The sequence below is a fragment of the Aspergillus thermomutatus genome (genome assembly GCF_002237265.1).
Source record: "Aspergillus thermomutatus strain HMR AF 39 chromosome Unknown NODE_92, whole genome shotgun sequence".
Lineage (NCBI taxonomy): Eukaryota > Fungi > Ascomycota > Eurotiomycetes > Eurotiales > Aspergillaceae > Aspergillus > Aspergillus thermomutatus.
Genome location: NW_020798141.1, coordinates 1 through 22,368, shown reverse-complemented (window position 1 = coordinate 22,368; position 22,368 = coordinate 1). Strand labels below are relative to the sequence as shown.

Sequence of the window (22,368 nt, the reverse complement as noted above, 5' to 3'; positions counted from 1 at the left end):
GTTCCTCACCAATCGATGGGATTCGGTATCCTTCTGCTTCGGATCACCTTATGGATGTTTCCCGCGGCCCGTTGGCCCATCATTTGCTGGCTTTTGTCAGGGACTGCTCCAACCGCGCGGTCTCCGACAGGAACCGTCCACGGAGCAAAACGTGTATATATTGACCGCCATGGATCCCTCACCCACCTCATCCTCTTTTCTCTCTTAGTTCCATTATTCACCCCACTACTCTAGCCCACCACTTCTTCTTCAGCTATTTCACATAGCCCTTTCTTCCGAACACTACTTCCCTTCTATACATCCTCAAATCCAATCCATCAACATGTCTGGACTCAAGGCCGGTGACAGCTTCCCCGCTGACGTTGTCTTCTCGTAAGTATTCTCTGCCTCATTTACCCTTTCTCTAGAACTCGCTCGATCGCCGAAGTATGTTCAATCCATCAGGTCTAACATTGACTCCCATTCAGTTACATCCCCTGGTCGGAGGACAAGGGTGAGATCACTGCTTGCGGTATCCCCATCAACTACTACGCTTCCAAGGAGTGGGCCGACAAGAAGGTCATCCTCTTCGCTCTTCCCGGTGCCTTCACCCCCGTCTGCTCCGCTCGCCACGTTCCTGAGTACATCGAGAGACTCCCCGAGATCCGTGCCAAGGGTGTTGACGTTGTTGCCGTCCTCGCCTACAACGATGCCTATGTCATGAGCGCCTGGGGCAAGGCCAACCAGGTCACTGGTGACGACATCGTATGTTCACCTTTGAAGAAGAAAAAGTGCGATTTTCACTACATTGAATTTGTTGCTAATGCTCTGGCCTTATAGCTCTTCCTTTCCGACCCTGAGGCTCGCTTCTCCAAGAGCATCGGCTGGGCCGATGAGGAGGGCCGCACCAAGCGTTACGCCATTGTCATTGACCACGGCAAGGTCACCTACGCCGCTCTCGAACCCGCTAAGAACCACCTTGAGGTGAGTAGTCTTGCATCCATTCCGTCGCTGCTAGAGACTTGAGCACAAGCTGACACAATGCCACAGTTCTCGAGCGCCGAGAACGTCATCAAGCACCTGTAAACGCGTGAATTAGATATGATAGATGCGGGCATGGGTTTGATACAAAAGGCGTTGACATTTTCGATGGTGGGCTAATATCAGCCTGCTATGGGCAAGATTCGTGATAGATCTTTAGAGATGCCACTTAGACAGAAATACAACGCTGTAATGAAGCTATGAAGGTTTTCTTCCTCCGCCCTCACCTTACCAGCCGTATGATGTTACATAGAAAGTGTGTCAAGGTACAAGCGAACTTCAGCTGTAGTGCAATTAAACATAGTACCCCGGCGCTCCGAGGATCTACATGAATCAAAGCGTCGCTGGGTTTCAATTTCCCAAGGCTGTTATTGGTGCTTGGATTGTGCCTACTGCGTTGTTTCTCGGCCGGTAGGGATGACGCGCTAAAGCCCCGAAAATTAAGCTCCAACACTCACTTTTTGTACTTTCGTTCCAGACCGAGCTGCAGCTGAGCTACCTTACCAACAAAAATACTTATACATCTCTCCGGCATCCAACCTACCCGATCCTTCCACCCATCGGCCATCATGGCCTCTAACCAGCCCTCAAAGCGCAAGTCCGCGTTCCCGGGACCACAGAGTGGCACAGCAACGTCCCGCAAACGCGCCAAAACGTTCGATGCTCGGTCCCTCGCGGTTCAGTCGGCCGACGCCGCGCTCTCTGCATCCGGAGAGTTGAATGTCGCCGCGTATGTTGAAGCTCGAGAGTTTGAGATCCGTGCTCTCGAGTCTGGGATGCAACGGTCGAAGAGTGCCCTAACGAGCCGTGCGTTTCAGAAAGTACCCCGCGCGTTGAGAAGACGGACGGCCAGCCACAATGTGAAGAGGGTTCCGCGGAGGCTGAGGGCGAGGGCGAAGAGAGAGGTATGTTGTGGAAGCGCTTGTCTATTGTCCTCATAGGGCGATTTCGAGGTCAACTTGAATTCAGAAAAGCTTTGCTCACTACCCGGCCATGTAGATGATCGAGGATAATACCCCCACCGTGACAGCCCGACGACGAAGACCAACTGAAATCCTGCGCATTCGCCTTGAAACCGCTAGACGACTGCAGAATCTCAATTCAAAGACCAAAGCCAAGCGTGCGGCAGCGAAAGCGAAGCGGGACAAAGAAACGCAAAAGGTTCTGGAAGAGTCAGGCAGCCACGCCTATAACATCGCCCCGCGAGTTCCGAAGATCAAGAAAAACAAGCTCTCACGGCCACCCCCGCCCGAAGCAAAGTACAAGAAACGACAGCGTTGCAAGACATGGCTTCCGACGCATATGTTCCATGCGAAACGCGCCCACATGACCACTTCAAAGGATCCGTTGTGGCGGTTCGCGCTGCCTCTGTCACCGACCGAGAAGAGCTACAGACCTTCTCACCGGGCTAAGGGTGCCAGGGGTGCGGTGGCTTGGGATATGAGCTACGTGTCTACCATTCAGCTAGAGGGCACCGAGGAGGCTATGGAGGCAGTGCTGAGGGGGATTGGAATTGATGGACAGGATGCTTGGGGTCCGAAGGGTAGAAAGTGGAGGGCTGGGATAAGAAGCTTACATGCTTGGGCGTTTGAGCGTGAAGGCACACATAGGCCGATCGCACCGATAACGCTGATCCGATGTGCAGATGGAAAAGCGGAAGATGTGGAAATGGTCGATGCTGATGGGCCGAAGAAAAAGAGCCAGAAGGACAGAAAGAAGCTATTCATCAGGGTTCACCCGTCTGCTTTTCTGCAATTGTGGAACGAGCTTCTTGAGATTTCGAAGAGGCAAAATCCGCCAGTGATGGTAGAAGATTTGCGCTTCGAGATTGGAAGCGTCGAAATTACCGGTCCGGGTTCTACAGAAGCTCTACTCTCAGCGCTGAAGCCCTTGACGCCGGATGGTACTGAACCGCCAGCAGGCAGTCCAGAGGCCACCTGGACTTCGTTGCTTGGGGTCTCAAACCCTTCGTCATTGCCGCAAAATGCTCTCCTCGGTTTTTCCGTCTCAGATCCTCGTCTTCACTTTCCTCCGAAGACCCTCAAACCTCCAGCTTCAGATCTCGAAATGCAGAATCTGGCCATCTTACTATCGACGTGGTCACCCGACACCACCCAAACGTCACCTGCCCTGTTCGACCGCCGTGCACGACTAGCCGCTGCTCGTCAACTTCCGAGCCAGAAAGCTATCAATCGTCGACGGACCTTAGCCGGACCAGGAGTTTACCCCCCTGCCGAAGCTTCTGACCCCAGGATTCCGGTGATGATCCTCGCTTCAAGATCAACCAGTCAATCAAAGAACAACAACGCTCCCGGGACATGGACCGTTCTATTGCCATGGAAATGCGTCCTTCCTCTCTGGTATTCGCTCATGTATTACCCGCTCTCAAGCGGCGGAAACGTCAGATTCGGTGGTCTCAAAGAACAACGGCAACTCGCGTTCGAAGCCGGAGAGCCCTGGTTCCCCGGCGACTTTCCCGGAGCACGTGCTGGCTGGGGATGGCACGTCCGTGAACGGGAGAAGGCCAAGCAGGAGTGGGAAAGACGACCGAAGGGCCGGAGACTCGAATTTGATAGCCTAGATCTGGGGAATGGGCAAAAAGGCGAGATCGGTCATGGCTGGGCGTGTGACTGGGAGAGACTGGTTCAGGGTCCGCCAAAGGATTCATCGCCTGATTCTAATGAAGTCAAGGAGAAAGAACAGGGCCAAGACTCTGATCAACAAGATATGCCAATGAGTGATACCGAACAAGAAGCCATCGATGGGCACGCTCCCCCGTTCAACATACACCACCTGCCACTTGCCAAGGCAGAAGCTGCACTTAACAACAGGTCAGACACCACTGATCAAGCCGCTCTTGCAGCCGTCAAAATATCCCTGTTGCACCGCGGTACGCCCACCTCCGCGGCCCGCATATACCGCCTCCCTACCACCAATCCAGAGCTACGACAGAAATGGCTCCGCCTGGCAGCTGACGAGCGAAAGAACCGCAAAGCCACTCAGTCTCAGGACCTCCAACAGGAAAATCTGCAACATTCTGCTGAGCCTCTAGCTGGCCAAGGGGATCCCCGGCAACGTCTCGCGGCCTCGCTTATCACTCCAACAGCAGATACAGACTCCCGACAGGAACACCCTCCCGTCCCCACGGAAGAAGACCTGATCGGATTCGTCACAACGGGGAACTATAACCTGTCCGAAGGAAAAGGGACGGGAATTGGCTCGATCCTGGTATCTAAAGTTATTGCGTCTGGCAAGGGCAAAGCGCGGGAGAGGGAAATGTGTATTATCCGCAGTGCCGGCGAGCGAGTGGGCAGACTGGGTTACTGGGAGCTTATTTGAGCACTAAGTATGTCTGCATGTCTGTAGTTGGTATGGTTGGGATGTGACTGTGTTTTGATGATACCCAAAGTAGAATAGACCTTTGACATGAAGCGTGGGAGCCAGAGTCTGCTTTTTATTCAATAGCTGCCGATTCCTTCGTATGATGTTGCGGTCTAAATTTATCAAGAAGATAGATGGACGAAACCCGCTAGACCAAAGCTGAACTCGTTTCAATCAACCAAACAAAAGGTAGATAGCTATACATATACATGCGAGCACATGACGCGAGAGGACCGGATAGATCTATTTGTTAAAACAACCGAGGAAATAGCATCAGCATGGCGGCGCATACCGCTCTAACTCTGGCTCTGACCACCTTCAACCGACAACACGATCCACAAACGCCTCCTCCAGCCTGGCGACCTCCCTCTTGAATCCCTCAACCTCCTTCCAACAATCCAACGGCCGTCTATCGTTCAACCGCAAACAAGTCACAACCTCGTTCCTCGCCCGCTCAACACCCTCATCCACCTCGACGAGCTTCCGCCGTCCCTCAAGCTTAGCCCGCAGCTGCTCTATCTCCGCATTCACCGACTCCCGGCTGAGATCACGGTTGACGGGCTGGTCGGTGACGGCAGCAGGTGCGGGGGTAGACTCGTACTCGCGGCCCGCGAAGGGGATGCGCGGCGCGTCGAGGTTCAGGGAGCCGGCGGGGTAGCTGATGTTTGGTGTTGATGAGGAGGAGGAGGCCGGGGCGCTGTCTTTGACTTCTGCCAGGCGCTTTTCGATTTCGGCGAGGGTTTGCTGCTCGCGTTCGCGGAGGCGTTCGAGTTCCTGGGCTACGCGGGCTTGGATCTGCAGTTCCAGGCTTTTGGCGCGGGAGGAGTCGGTCTGTTTTTTGGTCAGTTTGTTAGAGTTGTGGTTCGGATAGGGAATTGGAGGCTGGGTTGAGAAGCGTGTTGGGCTGGTCTCTTGGGCTCGGAGACGCACCTCGGTGTTGGTCTGGAGGGCCTCGACGAGGTTAGACGAGAATTGGACGGGGACGTTGCTGTTGGATTGAGAAATCAGCGAATTGGTCCTGATATTGGGATGAATGGATCGGCCGGAGGGCTCTCGGGCTTTCTGCTGCTTTTTTTTGCCTTGTTGCTGTGGACTTGTCCGCTCCGCGACGGGCCTTTCGAGTATCGAATCAATGGTACCATCAGGGCGAGACCAACGGCAATACAGCCCGACAGTGAAGCAATTGAGACCGGGAACGCATGTAGAGCATACCTTGTGAAAACATGTTTCGAACCAGCCGAACCTTCGGGCTTAGAGCTGCCGGCGCCCATGATGTCTGCGTTTTGTGATTTTCTCCCTCTTCGTCAACTTGTTGTAATGTCAATGAGTGCAGCAGGGGTACGGAAGGCACGTAAACCCCGAAAGGAATGGAGATGGAAGTCGCAAAGTTGTTTTAAAGATCTGGATATCACTTCTGGAACAGCCGACTCCCGCCGGCTTGAAGTCAATTCGAGCAGTTGATGGTTCCGCAGGTAGTGTCACGTGAGACACTTAGTCATGATGGGTACAGCTTCAGCATGGATGATGCACCATTGCTGACTATTTTCGTCTTGAAGGATCGTGAATTGTGTTTGGTTTCTGGATAGGGTAATGATATTCATCGACAATAGCGATGCTACATGGTATGTCGGAGCCAATTGAAGGATATTGCGACTCTGTAAGGTCCCGACTTAGGCAGGCGACGACCTAGTCGAGATCAACCATTCTCAGCAAAGAATGAAGAAGAAACCGACACAAGTCACCAAAGTGGACTAAGGATGTTGTTGCGTTGATCGACCCGGGAGATTTGGTCTCCTCATTGTCCTTGCCCATACAGTCTGAGAATGTTTAGCCATTGCCCATCATTTCTGTATGGCATGTCCTTGATCGACACCAAATAAAATTCAACCAAGTCCCTAGTATCAAACTGTGCTATGGCCTATCTATCTCCGTAATATAGAACTCAATTCCGCTTGTTGATCAAATTAAAGCGGGCAAACAAGGTTCGGACATTGGTCGGACATGGGTGGAAATGCTGTAGTATTGCAGACTATCTGGTGGATAGGTACCTGACTCTGTATGAATGCCTAACGAGTTGATTCAGTTCATGGATGAGATACTCAGTTAGTACATCTACAGCCTACAGTCAAGATGAAAGAGTACGTGATGACAAGTTACCCCGCGGGCACGAGGTCAACTGGTCAACTGTAGAGATTCATGAGGGGTCTCCAGCTCTCCGCGTCCACTCCATATTCGAAAGGAAAGAATCGTCGATATGCAAGCTAGTATGACGGACTGCAGCGAATAATAATAATGAGCAAGGATCAGGAACTCTTCTCCCACCTTATGGATAGTCAGGTACCATGCATTTCGGTTTTCTTCCTCCAGGTTCTCCAGTTGCGGTCCTAACCATTGTTTCTCACCGGTAAGAGTAGCGATTCCCCCCACAAGTGTTTCATGGCGTCAGAGAAATTGAAGCACGCTACAGAAAGACCAGGAGATTTGGAGGGAAGAGTATTCTGGTGAGATATTGTTTCTGTTCTCTTATGATTGACTCTGGCGAAGTGTTGAGGCTTGAAAGTCGTCGAGAACTAGACAATTTAGCAGAGACTCAAAAGAAAGATCATTGGATCAGCAACCAGATCCTCCAGCCATGTGTATCATATCATCATGGACGATTTGTCTCTATCTTAGTTAGCTCTTATTTAGTTCCTGTCAATCTTACCTTAAAACCATTAACCAGGTCCCTAAGAGAACACGATGACGACGTGGCCGGCAAGCCATTGACGGAGGGTCAGAGCAAGATACTGCCAGACGGCCAGTGTCTTCATAGATACCAAGACAGTAATATTATCGTATCCTCTGCTTCGGTTGGTCGTCTTCTGTAGTAGTGGATAGCAAGAATAATAATTGATCCCGACTAACCAAGTATGCCGGCGAACCCGGTGTTCCCGTTTGTGATTATCGAAATTGCTGGGGATCACTGACCTCATCGACCCCTCCTCCGGTCTCTTGTCTCCCCTCCACCTTGGCACCTGTCAAAATTATTATTATTATTACCTGTTACCCTCGTCGTCTTTCTTGGATCTCATATTATTATCGTTATTGTTCCTACTCCCCCTTCCTCTCCGTCTCCGTCCTCCATAGTTCCATCATTTCGCTCCATCTATTCTTACTTTCTCTCCAAATCCTTTCTTCCCCTTCTTCCTCCTTCCCTGACCTCGAGTCGCCCTCTTTGTCTTAGAGCCCTTCCCAATCTGCATACACAATGTCGTCGCCTCTAGTGATCGAAGCTACGCGCATTGCGCGCCAGTTTGACTATTCCGCCGAGCAGATTCAGCATGGTGTCAAAGAGTATACCAGAGAGATGAGCGAGGGGTTGACCAAGGAGCACACGACACTCAGCCAAATTCCTACCTTTGTCACTGCTGTACCGAACGGTACTGAGAAGGTACTTGCTTCTCTCGTTAGAACCACCTGAAAAACCCGGCAGGTGACTGACTAGAAAATGTTTGACAGGGCTTGTACCTTGCTGTTGATCTTGGAGGCACCAACTTCCGGGTGTGCTCGATCGATCTTCACGGAGATACCACGTTCAACCTCACACAGTCGAAGATCATGATCCCTCGCGAACTGATGGCTTCTGGTACTTCCAAGGATCTTTTCCTTTTTCTAGCTCGCCAGATCGAGGCGTTCCTGCGAATCCATCATAACGAACACTTCGAGGCTCACCTGAGACGCCGTCGCGAACCAGACAACGAAGAGGATCTCTTCGACCTGGGTTTCACCTTCAGTTTTCCTGTGCGCCAATTGGGGATCAACAAAGGTACCCTCATTCGCTGGACGAAGGGCTTCAACATCCCCGACGCCGTCGGTCATGATGTCTGCGCACTCCTGCAAAACGCCATTGATGAGCTGGACCTTCCCGTTCGCGTGGCCGCTCTTGTCAACGATACCGTAGGAACCCTGATGGCTCGTTCCTACACCTCTCCCGGTGAGACTGGAACTTTCATTGGCGCCATCTTTGGCACTGGCACCAATGGTGCCTATGTCGAGAAGCTCGACCGGATCACCAAGCTGCGGACGATTGAACATTCGGATTACGAGAAATCCACGGGAGAGATGATCATCAACGCCGAGTGGGGCAGCTTTGATAACCACCTCAGTGTCTTGCCCAACACCAAGTGGGACAAGGAGTTGGATGAAGACAGCAACAACCCGGGCATCCAAATGTTTGAAAAACGTGTCTCGGGTATGTTCCTGGGTGAGATCCTGCGCCGTGCTCTCCTTGATCTGCACAAGGACGAGGCCTTTGGTCTGTTCAAGCCCAACCAATCATCGAATGTTGTCACTCCGGAGAACTCTCCCCTGTACAGGCAGTGGGGCATCGACACCAGCTTCCTCAGCTTGGTGGAGGCCGACAAGACCGATGTAATGGAAGAAGTCAAGGCAGCTCTGAAGGATCACCTGAAGATCGAGAGCCCTAGCAACGCCGACTGCCAGGCCGTCAAACTCCTGGTGCATGCGATTGGCAAGCGTGCTGCCCGCCTCAGTGCTGTGCCGCTTGCTGCTATCCTCATCTCCACCGGTAAATTGGAGACAGATGACATTGTCGACATTGGTGTGGACGGAAGTCTGGTTGAGTTCTACCCCAATTTCGAGGGTCACATTCGGGCTGCTCTGCGGGAGGTCCCTGAAGTTGGTGCCGCTGGTGAGAAGAAGGTGCGCATTGGCATCTCCAAGGACGGCAGTGGAGTCGGTGCTGCCCTGATCGCTCTTGTCGCTAGCAGGCAGGAATCTGGGTCTGGGTCGAAATAGAAGCGGGGAGGGGAAAAAGAAAAAAAATAAGGAATAGAATTCTAATGCCGAAACGAAGTATTGTCTATTCTGCGTTCTGCCGACGGTCTTTGCAATCTTTCCTCTTTGACTGAAACGAAGCACCTGCTTGCAATTTTGGTCAAGCCCACTTCACATCATCTGTGACTGGTTGGGCCTGCTTGGTCTAAGATGACAGGAGCGCCCGCTTTCCAAGATCAAACCCGCAGTTCGCATTCGGTAGGGGAATCGAGCGGTCGAACTCTCATATGCATGGACTTCGTCATCCGTGCATTTATCTGGTGTTGGGAGGCTAGGCTTAGGAGACGGGAGGTGTATCAATATCATCATTTAGCGGCGTTGTACTACTTATTATGGGATATATCAAGTGTTATAAATGAATATCATTCGTCTGCCATGCTCGTCTGACAACGCCTTCATCAGGGAAGAGTAATCTGTGGAAGAGAACAGAAAGATCTCACTGTTTCTAAAGCGCTTCTAGCATCGCCAGATCCTTCAGCTACTTTCCATCCGTTGTTACACGACTGCTCTGCGCATTAAAATAGACATGAGCATTGGATGCAACCATAATCATATGATGGCAGATCGATACTTCTCTCTCTGCAATACCACCCCACCTTCTTTCACGCACACTGCAATGCATATTGCATTCTGAACGGAGTACGCACTTATTCCATCCAGATTTTCATTCCCATCGAGTCGCACGTGAGCCTTGGCTGAATTTGCCCTAAACGTCTATCACTGTGTATCTAATAAGCTCCCCCAAAGATCCAGAGAAAGCAAAGCAAGCACAAAATTGTTCGTGGTATTAATCAGTAGAGTGGACAGGATTTGAGCCTTCTGATATCCTTGTCTGGTGGCGCTGGACCATGCACTGCTACGTCCTATGTTTTAAGCCACAAGCAAGGGGGCAGCGAACTAGGGCTCGGAGGGGTCGATCTCCAGGGATGATCGCGGAAGTGGGCACTCTTGCTAAGGTTATCGTCTTTGGAGTAAAATAGATAAAAGACAATCACGGAGGGATGATGATATGGATATGGAGATGAATATGTTTCATTCTTGCTGATGTACTTGCGAGATGTGATTATGTCTGATTGGGGCTGAATGTTCTGTAACCATGCAAATGTGGTTGGGGTGCTCGAGGTTGAGTCAGGTTGATGGCCGTGGATGATCAGCAATGGAAAAAGCAAAGAAAAGAGTATGTGGTTCGGTTCGTAGGAGGAGTTTCGTCTGTACTTTGGATCGACCAGGGTGTATCTAGACTTAAACTGTACGGTAACTCTGGATTAGGTTGATCTGAATATGGTACCTGTTAGACCTACATTGATGAAGATCCCTAGGTACTTACTTGAGATGATCTGACCAGGCAGTTATAGAGTTCCGACTCAGAAAAACCACTTCACACGGTAGATAGAATAGTAGATGAGAGTAAGTAAGGTAGCGGATATTGACGCGTTGACGCGAGGCTCATGGCAACCATCCTTGAGAGTCGGAGCCACTTTCGGAATGCTTCATTGTTTACTTTGACCGGGTAGATCAACATTCATACAGTCCTCGGACAAGGAAAGATTGGTGATCCGAGACTTTCACAAGTCTTGGAACATGGGGCAGAAATGCATTACTTAATAAGTGTAAGGATATTCCTCGCCCTTTTGGGAAAATGCATACTTTGGATACATCTCCTGCTCGGATGCCTCATAGCAACTCAGCACATCCCTCCTCCTTGATCTGCAGAGCCATCTTTGTCTATTCACTTAGTATTTACGTACTATACCGGATGAAAAGGAGATTAAATCCCGGTATGTACGTAAGACCTATGTCCACTACTTGAATGTAGGTACCTGGATGTACTATCTATCCGTTGCACAGAGAAAGACTGGCCAGCCAGTGAATGGCAGGTTGTACAAACAGTCCCCGTTTGGTCATTGCTCCCTCTCCTGCTTTTCATCATTGTCATCATTCAGCAGTACTTCACTTCTGCGGCTGAGAGTTATTTTGTCTCCTTTTTTTAACCCACGTCGTCAGTTACTGTCTGATACTTTTCCGAGCAGTCAAAACGCCACCACCTGCTCCCTGGTTTGAAGTCGATCAGTGTGAATTCAAACCTCGCCTACTATCGACCTTGTTTCCTTCATTAGGCTTGGTGTTTTGATCTAGGATCAGTAAAAATTCTGTTCTTCTTCTTCTTCAAGTCATATCCAGTCGTTCTACCTTGCTGTTGGCCTTGATATCCAGGATCTCCAACGCATACCTACCCTCTCGTCATGGATAACACAGATAGCAGCCGTCCGCTGCAGGACCCTGGCTCGAATAACTCACAGACCAAGCTCACTTCCGAGGTAAAGGCATCAGGAAGACGACAATCATCTGATAAGGAAAGCACTCTAGTCGAGTCCTCCTCACGGCTTGAAGATCCCGAGTCGCCTGTTCCCGAGAGACGCAATGACGGCCAAGCAATGGATATGGAATACAGCGAGGAGCATGTGGATGAAAAACAAGAGCCAGAATATCTGGAATCATGGAGGCTGGCCTTGGTCTTGGCCGGTGTCAGTCTTGTGGTTTTCTGCATGTCTTTGGTATGTACTCGTCTGGCGGAGCCACCTTACTCTCCAAAGGGAGGAGAATAAGCTAACTGTCCTTCAATCGGGTTCACTAGGACAATACTATCCTGGCGACGGCGATTCCCAAGATCACAGATCAGTTCAACTCTTTGGGTGACGTCGGTTGGTATGGAAGTTCCTACTTGCTGACCTCTTGCACCCTGGTCCTTCCATACGGCAAGTTCTACACATTCTACTCTACCAAATGGGTCTATCTCAGTGCAATAGCCGTCTTCGAGATTGGATCTTTGATATGCGGTGTCGCTCCTAATTCTGTCGCGTTGATCATTGGCCGTGCGGTAGCCGGTTTGGGCGCTGCTGGACTATTTACCGGGTCGATCCTGATTATCGCCCAGTCCGTGCCACTGCAGAGGCGACCAATCTACACCGGTTTGTTGGGTGGTATGTATGGCATTTCCAGTGTAGCTGGGCCTCTGATGGGCGGTGCCTTTACAGACCATGTCAGCTGGAGATGGTGTTTCTATATCAACTTACCTATCGGGGCGTTGACTTGGCTATTCATCCTTTTGTTTTTCAAGGCGCCAAAATCATACAAGGATAACTCGGGTCTCAAGGATCAGCTGTCGCAGCTTGATCTGCCAGGTCTTTTCTTCTTCTTCCCCGCCATCATCTCCGTGCTACTGGCTCTGCAATGGGGAGGCACCAAGTACAACTGGGGCAATGCGCGCATCATCGCTCTGTTCATCGTTTTCGGAGTTCTGATTACGATTTTCATCGGTCTCGAGCTATGGGCGCAGGACAAGGCTACGGTGCCTCCTCGACTGATCAAGAACCGTAACGTCTGGGGCTCTGCATTTTATTGCTTCTGTCTATCGGCTGCGTTCATGCTGTTTGTTTACTATGTAAGTGTGCATATTGGAACACTGTGGGCCGTGGATCTAGATTGGCTGACTTTTGGTTCTGCAGCTTCCGATTTGGTTTCAAGCCATCAAAGATGTATCGGCAACCAAATCTGGTATCATGAATCTGCCAATGCTGCTTGGCACAGTTATTATGTCCCTCCTGTCTGGTGTCATGGTTTCTGCGCTTGGCTACTACACACCCTTCATGCTGATCTCCTCTGTGATAATGACGATCGGGGCCGGTCTGCTGTCGACATTGAAGGTCGACTCCGGCCACGCTGTTTGGATAGGGTACCAGGCCCTGGCTGGCATTGGGGTTGGCCTGGGACTGCAGCAACCAATGATTGTGGTGCAGACTGCGGTTCGAGAGGCCGATGTCCCCAGTGCGACTTCCATTGTGATGTTCATGCAAACCCTCGGAGGCGCGCTGTTCGTGTCAGTCGGGCAGAACGTATTCCAGAACCAATTGTACAAGAATCTGGCCATCGAGGCACCTAGTGTCAATGCTGCCCAAGTCGCAGGTACTGGTGCAACAATGCTGCGGCACGTTGTTTCTGAGGATGCGCTACCAGCTGTCCTCGTTGCCTACAGTCACGCCATCACCGAGTCGTTCTATGTTGCTGTTGCCATGGCAGCGGTTTCGATATTCGGAGCGATTCCGGTGCAGTGGCTCTCCGTGAAGGGGAAGAAGATCGAGACACTCGCAGCTTAGACGTTTTGGAGACTGACGGCATGGTTACGGCTGGGTGTGGTTGCGCAAATATGGATTGCTATTTGGCTTGGAGTCATGGACTCGCATTGCTTTATTGCTGAAATGGATCAGGCGTTAACATGGGACTTGCTTGCAGGACGGAATCTGGGTCTATTGCTGTCAATTCGGGTTGCGGGCTTCTACATGTCCTGGCACTTCATTGATCTTCCATGGCGCAGTTTCATGTCTTTTTAAGATGACAAATTTCTAATGTGTGAATATGACCTAGCTAATACACGAACTAAAAAGAAAAGATCCCTATCTTCTATTATGAATCTATACCAGTAAGCCTAAACAGCAGCATACAGGCTCAAATAGATCCCCCAGACAACACCACAGGCACTCCCAAACACCACGCGCCTCTCAACCGGAACAACCGTATACAACAACGTCGACACAACAGGCCGATACTTCAGCCGCGCAATCATGATCGGCTCAAAGTCCTAGTACCCTCATCAACATCACCCCTCACACAAGAAACCAACCCAACACGGAAACAGACGTACCTCACGCACCAACTCCCCGATCCTCCTCCACCCAACCCCCTTCAGCACATTAATCAAAACAATGAATAAGAGAATATTCATCACCGACCCAACCGTCTGATCGAGGAAGAACTTCATCGCGAAATTACGCGGCCCGGAGCGCCAGCGCCATCGCGCTGCCCCGTGCTTCTCCTCCTTCTCCTTGACGGGGAGCAGATCCCCCGGGTCGACCGTGACGACCACAGCGCCGGCCTCGGCGCCAGTGGAGGCGGCGCTTGGGGCCAGTCTCCTCCCAGGGAACCCGGGCCATCTCGCCTCCAGGTACTTCTGCCAGGAGAAGTTGATGGGGACGATGATGATGGCGTAGGTGATGAATTGGAGGAGGGCGAGGGTGTTGAGGGTGAATGGGCCCTGGAGATATTTTTTTTTTTTTTTTAATTCAGGGTGGTCTGTAAAGGGGCAGTCAAGGGGAGGGGCTACGTACGTCCTTTTTGTGCTGGTCGATTATTTGGGCGAGGATGTTGGAGATGGCGTTCAGGATGGTGGATTGGATTAGGGTGGTTGTTAGGGGGGATGGCATTATGGGTATGGGGGTGCGGTGGTGCGGGTTTGGAGGGGCGTGGGCATCGCTGGTGATGTTCTCGAGCTCAAGACATGAGGTTATGGGTTGGTTTCGTATTGGTAGGTAGATGATTAGCGACTGACTGATGACAAGACAGACAAGTGATGCTGTTGCATGTGGTTTATGCTTGAGTTACATTGCACAAGCGCCGGCCCTAGCCACGTGCGGCGACCGTGTCTTTTCGTTGTCTGTACTACAGTGTGCCTTTGTAAGTTCTGATCGTCAGAGCTACTAGTATCTAGTGCTAGTGATATTCCTACAATGATCAAATGCTGTTTGAAGGATGATTGTCATAGCTCATTGCAACTTTTTACAGTCAACATCCAAGTATCACGTTTAGACCTCCCTCTTCCGGACAATGACATTCGGTCCGTATTTGGAGCTAGTGAAATGATCCACCAGGGCCAGCTGTCCCTTCTCATCTTCGCCTTTGTGATCTGCCAGCTCAAAATCAAACAGGAACATCAACCGGGCAATGGTCAGTCGCATCTCCATGAACGCCATGCTCTTCCCGATACACCCCCGCGGCCCGATGCTAAAGGGGCAGAATGCCCTGCGCGCCAACTCGACGGCCTCCTTGCTGGTCGTCCATGACTCGTTGCCGGCCTGGCATGTCGCGCCCTCGATCCATCTCTCGGGAACATAGACCTCGGGTTCGCGGTAGTACTCGGATTGACGGTGGATCGAGTATGTCGGGGTCCCGCAGTCCGTACCCTCCGGAAGAAAGACTCCGTCGATCATGGCACCGCCCTCCATGACTTCGCGCGGGGGTGCGCCGGGGACAGCAGGCGCCAGACGCATAGCCTCGTCGATGCACGCCTTCAGGTAGACGAGCTCGTTGAGCTTGGGACCGGTGACGATCTCCTCGACCGAGGAGAAGTTCTCGCGAATCTCCTTCTTGAGTAGCTCCATGGCGCGGGGACTGCGGACCAGGTAGAAGATCGTCGCGGACATCGTGGTGGATGTGGTGTCGCTGCCGGCGATCATCAGGACGTTTGCCTCGCCCCAGAGCTCGGGCGTCGTCAGACCCTTTCCGGTTTCGGGATCCTTGGCGTTGAGCAGGTAGTAGAAGAAGTCCTTTTTGGCGTCATGACCCGCCTGCGTACGTTCCTTGGCCCGCTCGTTGGCTTCGACTCGGGAGTTCATGATGAAGTTCCATCGGTCGTTGGTCAACTTGTGGATGAAGATCTGGTCCAGGTGCCAGGTGTCCAGAGGCATCCACAATCCGCACTTGACTTGCGTCAGTCTCCTCTGTCCAGGATATCGACGCAGGCAGATGGGCCCTACTCACCACATAGTGCCGGTTGGCAGCGCGATCCACAAGCTCGATCAATTTCCGCCGTCCGCTCGAAACCAGCATGTCAAAGCTCTTCCCAAAGCACAGCTCCCCCATCACATCATAAGTCAGATAGCTAAAGAAATCCCCCAGGTTGAATACTGCCTTCGCGCTCTTCTCGCCCTTTCCCTCGCCGAGCCCACCAGTCAGAGCTGCACAGAGCTGCCGCACATGCAGCAGCATCACATCCTCCATGCTCTTCAGCGCCTGATCTGAGAAAGCCTGGCTGAGCACGCGCCTCTTGCGCCCGTGCATCGTCTTGTCGATTGCATTGTGCGTGTTGTACACGCCCTTGATGGCGGGGAAGGCATTGTAGAAATTGGCCTTGCGGAGCCGCTTGCCATGGCCGTAGATGTCGTGCAGGCCACGCTCCGTGTTGATGGAGACGAAGTTGGGTGCTACCCGTACATGTGATCCGTATTTCTCATGCAGACGGTGAAGCCATAGGTGTCTGTCGCCGTTCAGGCCGTGGTAGAGTTGTACCCAGGGGGTTATGGAAGCGAGGAAGGGTCCAGGTATAGAGCGCAAGGGGTGGAAGAATCGATTATAGACGACATATGCTACTGACTGCACGCGAGTAAGTTGTCAGCACTGGTCCACTGTCACCAATAAACAACCATAATCATCGTGACATGAGCATAAGCAAACCCATAAGCATAGCTCTGGACGCTCCACCTTCCGCAAACAACCAAAAGGTAAATGAACTTACCAACCCCCCAAGAAGAAACAAAAGCCCCTGCACCGCCCCCCAGACTGACAAATTCTCCAATAATGAGTGAACAAGCATGATTTCAAACCAGCAGAATGAAACAATGATGATGCCGACGACTGCAGCAACCGATGCTAGCCGAGCTCAACCGAGGCAGGCCTCACTCTTCGCAGTACGGAGTGCTCCAATAGTTTTCCCACTTTCCCCGCAGAGATAAGAATTAGAAGTAGTGATGAGATGGGGAATCGACCAAGGTAGAGATAGTAATCCGCTAAATGCGTGTGGTCTCTCTTTCGAGATGTCCAGTCAAAGGGTTCTTTATATCTTGTGCTGGCTCGGTTAGATGCGGGCGTCAAGTTGGATGGGTGATACTTCCGTTGTGGATGCTGATTGCTTTTGACGGCCATGCGGTCATCGTTCGCTGACTTGCTAATGATAAGAGTAAGTGGCATGAGATTATACCAAAGGGTGTGTAAGATGTTTCTAGCATGGGGATGTGTAAAGATTATGTGTTCTTTTGTTGACTGCTGTTTATACAGTACGTCTCAGCCAGCGACGCCTGCAGACTAAGCTTGGGCACTACAATGTAGGTAGTCTAGTTTATAGTTAGGTGTTGAGGAATATGGATGCATTCACATTCACAGTGTGAGACTATGCCTTCTATTCATCTGTCAGCCTGTTGCTGACAGCTATCTCAGTCACCATGGATTGTTCACAATCTCTCCTACCTGAAGTAGCTTGGCTTGTCTCCTTTATGATTCAGGAGACCGTACCCACTACTCAATACTGAAGACAGCCGCTGATATCCGACCTCAGCTGGATTATAGAAGACCTCCACCACCCATTGAAGTGGACCGCGGAGAAAATGCGGGTATTTGGCAATAATAGGCGCGGGAGAATTTGCGCAATACTACTGCATCAGTATACCGCTACGTAGTGATCGCGCGGCCGATGTCGCACTTCATATTGGGGGTAACCAATTCGCCGCTATCGGTTGAGGATTGGCGAGTTAGTGAATCGAGGATGTGTGCGCAGTATGTGCAGACAGTTCGAGGCGTGCCCATTTTCTGCCGTGTAGACGAGGACTTCGTTTCTGCATGGGTTGACAGGTGATATCCATAAGCTAAGTGGTATAGCCGTGCAAGCCACCGTCGAGAATCCATTTCTCATTGTCATCGTTGTCGTCCTGGACACGCCGCCATGTCTGCTTGCGTTCTCTTGAACCCATCCCCTCTGCCTGCTTATCTTCCGCAGCCTTCCAAACAGGTCGTAGCAGCCCGCCAGCCGCAAGTAGTGGATTCCGACTGAAAGCTTCGCCGCTTGGTTTCGACTCTTCATGAGAAACGTCCTCGACGTCCTCAACTTTCTCCTGTGCGGCCGAGCTCGACTCCGCAGGCGCGGCAGATTGATACACTCGAGTCACGCGACCGCCCTTGATATCCAAACTCATGATAGTCTTCTTCTTCTCCCACTCCGGCCGCGCCTGTTCCTCTATCTCCCGGAGTATCCGCTGTTGTTTCTTCAGCGCCAACGCCCGCTGGGCCGGGCTCATCCATAGCGTAGACGCAATATTTGGCGTTTCGAAATCCGCGGCCTCGTCCACGACCCGCGTACGTTTGGCGTTCTGCGCCTGGAACTGAAGCAGCTTATCGCGGTGCGCCTTGGCGGCGTCAAGCTTGCTGCTTCCCACGGGAGTCGGGCCTGGCCCACCCTCCCGGTGAACACTTTCATTGTGAGCCCGCATCTTCTCCTGTCCACGCTCCGCGCGCAGCTCTCGGATCATACTCTGCACTTCTTCGTTTGATAGGAGCGGCGTCCCGCAGAATGAGCATGGCTGGAGTCCTTCGAGGGAGCAGATGATCTTGCCGCAGTTCAGGCAGTTCGGGACCGGTTCGAAGAGCGGGTGGATTGTAGCGTAGCAATTGCATTTGCGCTGGCCACTGCTTAGGGTCGGATTCGTAGAGACTTCGAGAGCGGCAATCGCAGCCGTCAGGTCGGAGATGTTGTTCGTTGTAAGCGATCCTTTGGACGAGCCTCCAGTGGCTGAGCTTCCGCCTCCGTGTTGTCGAGAAGATGATTTGGCAGCTTTCGACTTGACGTTGGGTAGGAGATCCGAGAGCACCGGTCCCGATGCGGACGGTGGGTTCTTAGGGGTACCCGACGACCTCGGTGCGGGAGACTGGGTACGCGACGACGCGGCGGACGACTCAAGCGATGACAAAGCGTTCTGCTGCTGCGGAACCTGTAGCGCAGTCGCTGAACCCTTTGGCCGTAAGGCACCTGTTTCCTGTCTCGCCTGCCGAGCCGGTGCGGCTGACATGTAATCCTCATCCTGATCCCCCTTCCTATAACCTCCCGCCACATTCCCGAAATTCTCAGGCCTGCGTACTGGCCCCGCGCTGTGGAGAGGCGCTTTGGGCTTTTTGCCCCTCTTGGCTCCGGCTCTTGTCCCAGAACTCACATTGTCGGCGGTATATGCGTCGGCCGCTGCGGATTGGTCTTCCCCGCCTCGAGCTGGCGATGGTGCGGTGGATTGGGATTGTTGGGAGTCTCGTCGGGCGCTGAAGGAGGCGATGAACTCGAATGCTGCGGGGGCGTCGCCAAGGAGGTTCTTGAGATGCTCGGCACCTTCTTCCCTTGGAAGGCCGGCAGAGTAAGTGATAATCTGCGTCAAAGACTCCTCGTCCAGTGGTAAAAGCTGGGCCAGGCGAGGAACTGCCCACGCGACGAGGTTTGAGTTACTCATGCTCTGTGCGTGGACTCAGTGGATAAGCTCAGAAAGAGGTTTATTGAAATGAATTAAGTGACCCGTGTACCTTCATGCCAATAATACTGATCGTCAAAAATGAGGTGAGGTATGACGAGACTCGATGAGCACATCGTCAGTGGGTTTTTGCGGGCCCGCACATCTTGCGGCAATATCCGCTTCAGCTTGGAGTAGCTGATCATAGACTCCACAATTGGTTGCACAAATGTTATTGATCGAGGCGAAAGAACCCGGGTCTCTATGGCATGACTTGAACTAAAACAACTACTTGAAGAGGTCACTTGATAAAATCACAAGCAATATTCCATGTGGGCGCTATCGATGAGCTGGCCGGTGTTGCCCGGCTATTGTACATATCAGTGCTCTGTCGTCTACGCCAAAGACTAACTGACCGGAAAAGCAAAGAAAAACAAGGATCCCAAAGTAAAAGAAGCCACAAATTAGGTAGAAGAAAGCAAGAAAAAAAAAAAAAAAAAAAAAAAAAAAAAAAAAAAAAAAAACAAAAAAAAAAAAAAAAAAAAAAAAAAAAAAAAAAAAAAAAAAAAGGAAAAAAAAAAAAAAAAAAAAAAAAAAAAAAAAAAAAAAGGCGCCGAGTATGTCCCGAACCGTTCAGCCAGGCATGTTTAAAGTATGACAGCAGGTTCCTGTTGACGCCTTCTGATGCCCAATATTTACGTCAATATCGTCAAGGACAAAGGGAAATAAAACTTCGGATGGAAACTATGTTCAGAGGGTTCATCCAAAGCGACCTCGCAAAAACCAGAAAACAAGGTCAAGGTGGCCAGACAGGATGGGGGATGATAAGATCATGCGTTGTCTTTGGCTTCACTTTTGATGTCAACATCACGAGAGGCCGCCGCATCCGCGGCTGCAGCCATATCAGGGGTGAGACCGTTTCTCAGTTTGCTGCTTGGAGGCGGAGGTGGTTTCTTTCCAGATAGCTTTTTGTGCGTGTTGAGCTTCTTCTTTTTCGTCAAAGTCGATGGTGCGTCATCGTCCGCCAGTGGACGCTTCAGAGGTGCGGTGCTCGGAGAGCCGTTGCCAGTCTCCATGGGCGTTTTGTTACGGTTGGTCTGTCGACCCGAGTAACCCATGCAACGGTCCAGGTGCTGAGCAACTCGCGCCACCACAAAGTATCTCGGACAGTTGGGACATTTCACAGTGGGAAATGACACCTTCTCCTGGGTGGCCTGCTTGAAAGAGCTATCCGGAGTGGTTGGAGGACTGGAAGCAGGGGTGTTGGAAGCGTTGGTCTGCTTTTTCTTCTTTGGGTTCAATTTGTCCGTAGCGAAGGGATTCCCGTGCACATCGTGCCCAGGTTTTGTGATCAGTGGCTGATTCTGACAGTATTCGCGATACGGATCTGGAGGTGCACGAGCGCCGACTCCGGTTACTGGGTATAGCAGACGTGGCAAGCGACAATCAGGACAGATGATTTCCTTTGTTGTCTGAAGAGGATTGCCTTTGAGAAAGACCTTGCCGTCCTCGAACACCGCACCATCCGTTTCCACTCGGATGTCCTTGAGGTCCTCGGAATCCACGGATGCCGTAGCCTTGCCGCCTGCATCTTCACGACGCCTGGCTACTTCTTCTTCGGCTTTCTGCCTGGCAACGACCACTGCGGAGCGCATGCGAGCGACCTTTTCGTCGCGATGAACTTGAGCAACGATATCATGGATGATGTTGTAGAATGTCTCATTGAGAATGTCGCAGGTCTGACTCGATCAGCTAATGCGCTTTGAGGCACCATGCTCGGGAAACGGCATGTAGAGAAAAGGAGGAGCCAACTTACCAACTTCGCGATTGTTCCTGGAGGCAGGGAACTCCCCTGAGCTTCTGTTCCTTTCGAATCACCCATTTTGGCGGAGTGTTCTTCTGTTTCAGAGATGTTAGATCCATGGACCATATCCGGAATAAGTTCTGCAGCCATGTTTGCGTAGATATCAAGAGATGGTATCGATGGTAGTATCACAGCGATGACGGAGAACAGAAACGCAGGAATGCAATGAAGCGAGAGAGATATTTGTTCAAGTGAACTGCAGGTTGACAAAATATGAAGTGTAGCTGGCCCAATATATAGAAAAACCAGAAGCAGGTAGAGAGGTTCGAACACAACTAACCTCAATAGCTTATTGTTATGACAACTCTTCCCAGCAATGTGTTGTGACCAACCCACTCGTTGATGGAAGAATTCCTCTGAATAGAAAGCAATTCCATGTATCGCCTATTGTGATATCTGAGCCGTCAATGCGATCAAATGAGACAATGCCGCCGAGTAGACGTAGGCTATTGAAGCGATACCCCAAGCGGATGGGATAAGATAGGTGGAAAGGAAGGTCGGGTCGAGTTGGACGAATGCGAGTGGGGACTCAAGAAAGAGGAGCACAATAGAAGCAACCGTTATTGTCCATTTGTATTATTGACCAGATGAGGACATTCGGAGAGAGTAGTGAAGAATGGCCCACTGAACAATACTCGTGCTCTGGAGGCGGAACAACACCAAAGGCAGGGAGACCAAGTTGACTGAACAAGGCGCGCCACACGACTCCGGACGGGGAAATGACCACTTACCTCACAGTCGTTAGCGGAATGACTGCATGAAGTGGAATAATTGACAAGGGAAACACAACAGATCACTCCTCCACCGGCGATAGCAACTCCTCCTGTAAAACTGGAGGCTGGAATCGTCACTCTTTTGGTGGACAAATCTCAGATGAGGCTCACCTCTGGCACTCTCAGTCTCAAGTCTCCGCCGACCGGCTAAAATGATCTTATCTTATCGCATCTCCGCGCGGTTCCAGTGTTACAACAGTTGCAAGTTTCAGCACTGCTGTTTGCGTCCATCACTTTCCCAGTGTGCTTCCTGCTTTCTGGCCTCTTGGTTTCTGCTCTTCATGACTACCAGTTCTACTACTTCAAGTATCCCTTGATCCCCCTCAGCTACTGCCATGGCATATCAGTTTTTTGCAAAGGCGCATCAGTCCAACAAAGCGCCCACTTCTCCACCCCTCTCCCCTCC

At 51.4% G+C, this 22,368-nt stretch overlaps 9 protein-coding genes across 9 annotated transcripts; 4 read left to right on the top strand and 5 right to left on the bottom strand.

Annotated features, from left to right (window-relative positions):
• Nucleotides 1–322: 322 nt before the first annotated feature.
• Nucleotides 323–1,065, top strand: ASPF3_2 (peroxiredoxin family protein; the record flags this gene model as incomplete). Its single annotated transcript, XM_026756786.1, has 4 exons — nucleotides 323–372; nucleotides 468–744; nucleotides 820–963; nucleotides 1,030–1,065. 4 exons carry the CDS (start codon nucleotides 323–325, stop codon nucleotides 1,063–1,065), a joined length of 507 nt encoding a protein of 168 aa, XP_026614515.1.
• Nucleotides 1,066–1,589: 524 nt separating this feature from the next.
• On the top strand, nucleotides 1,590–4,359 carry CDV56_102775 (ribonuclease P/MRP protein subunit POP1; the record flags this gene model as incomplete). The annotated part of the gene is made up of 2 exons (XM_026756394.1): nucleotides 1,590–1,925; nucleotides 2,020–4,359. 2 exons carry the CDS (start codon nucleotides 1,590–1,592, stop codon nucleotides 4,357–4,359), a joined length of 2,676 nt encoding a protein of 891 aa, XP_026614514.1.
• Nucleotides 4,360–4,719: 360 nt separating this feature from the next.
• CDV56_102606 (Mic19 family protein) lies at nucleotides 4,720–5,672 on the bottom strand (the record flags this gene model as incomplete). Its single annotated transcript, XM_026756225.1, has 2 exons — nucleotides 4,720–5,515; nucleotides 5,614–5,672. 2 exons carry the CDS (start codon nucleotides 5,670–5,672, stop codon nucleotides 4,720–4,722), a joined length of 855 nt encoding a protein of 284 aa, XP_026614513.1.
• Nucleotides 5,673–7,648: 1,976 nt separating this feature from the next.
• On the top strand, nucleotides 7,649–9,198 carry glkA (glucokinase glkA; the record flags this gene model as incomplete). Its single annotated transcript, XM_026755762.1, has 2 exons — nucleotides 7,649–7,831; nucleotides 7,900–9,198. 2 exons carry the CDS (start codon nucleotides 7,649–7,651, stop codon nucleotides 9,196–9,198), a joined length of 1,482 nt encoding a protein of 493 aa, XP_026614512.1.
• Nucleotides 9,199–11,480: 2,282 nt separating this feature from the next.
• Nucleotides 11,481–13,391, top strand: CDV56_101563 (MDR family MFS transporter; the record flags this gene model as incomplete). The annotated part of the gene is made up of 3 exons (XM_026755182.1): nucleotides 11,481–11,792; nucleotides 11,873–12,679; nucleotides 12,744–13,391. 3 exons carry the CDS (start codon nucleotides 11,481–11,483, stop codon nucleotides 13,389–13,391), a joined length of 1,767 nt encoding a protein of 588 aa, XP_026614511.1.
• Nucleotides 13,392–13,720: 329 nt separating this feature from the next.
• On the bottom strand, nucleotides 13,721–14,495 carry CDV56_101399 (uncharacterized protein; the record flags this gene model as incomplete). The annotated part of the gene is made up of 3 exons (XM_026755018.1): nucleotides 13,721–13,873; nucleotides 13,937–14,326; nucleotides 14,400–14,495. The coding sequence occupies 3 exons, from the start codon at nucleotides 14,493–14,495 to the stop codon at nucleotides 13,721–13,723; spliced, it is 639 nt and encodes a 212-aa protein (XP_026614510.1).
• A 378-nt stretch (nucleotides 14,496–14,873) lies between these two features.
• Nucleotides 14,874–16,660, bottom strand: CDV56_101070 (cytochrome P450; the record flags this gene model as incomplete). The annotated part of the gene is made up of 3 exons (XM_026754689.1): nucleotides 14,874–15,767; nucleotides 15,829–16,440; nucleotides 16,583–16,660. 3 exons carry the CDS (start codon nucleotides 16,658–16,660, stop codon nucleotides 14,874–14,876), a joined length of 1,584 nt encoding a protein of 527 aa, XP_026614509.1.
• A 1,045-nt stretch (nucleotides 16,661–17,705) lies between these two features.
• CDV56_100646 (uncharacterized protein) lies at nucleotides 17,706–19,328 on the bottom strand (the record flags this gene model as incomplete). The annotated part of the gene is made up of 1 exon (XM_026754265.1): nucleotides 17,706–19,328. The coding sequence occupies one exon, from the start codon at nucleotides 19,326–19,328 to the stop codon at nucleotides 17,706–17,708; it is 1,623 nt and encodes a 540-aa protein (XP_026614508.1).
• An 827-nt stretch (nucleotides 19,329–20,155) lies between these two features.
• On the bottom strand, nucleotides 20,156–21,279 carry CDV56_100343 (uncharacterized protein; the record flags this gene model as incomplete). The annotated part of the gene is made up of 2 exons (XM_026753962.1): nucleotides 20,156–21,064; nucleotides 21,142–21,279. The coding sequence occupies 2 exons, from the start codon at nucleotides 21,277–21,279 to the stop codon at nucleotides 20,156–20,158; spliced, it is 1,047 nt and encodes a 348-aa protein (XP_026614507.1).
• Nucleotides 21,280–22,368: the final 1,089 nt, after the last annotated feature.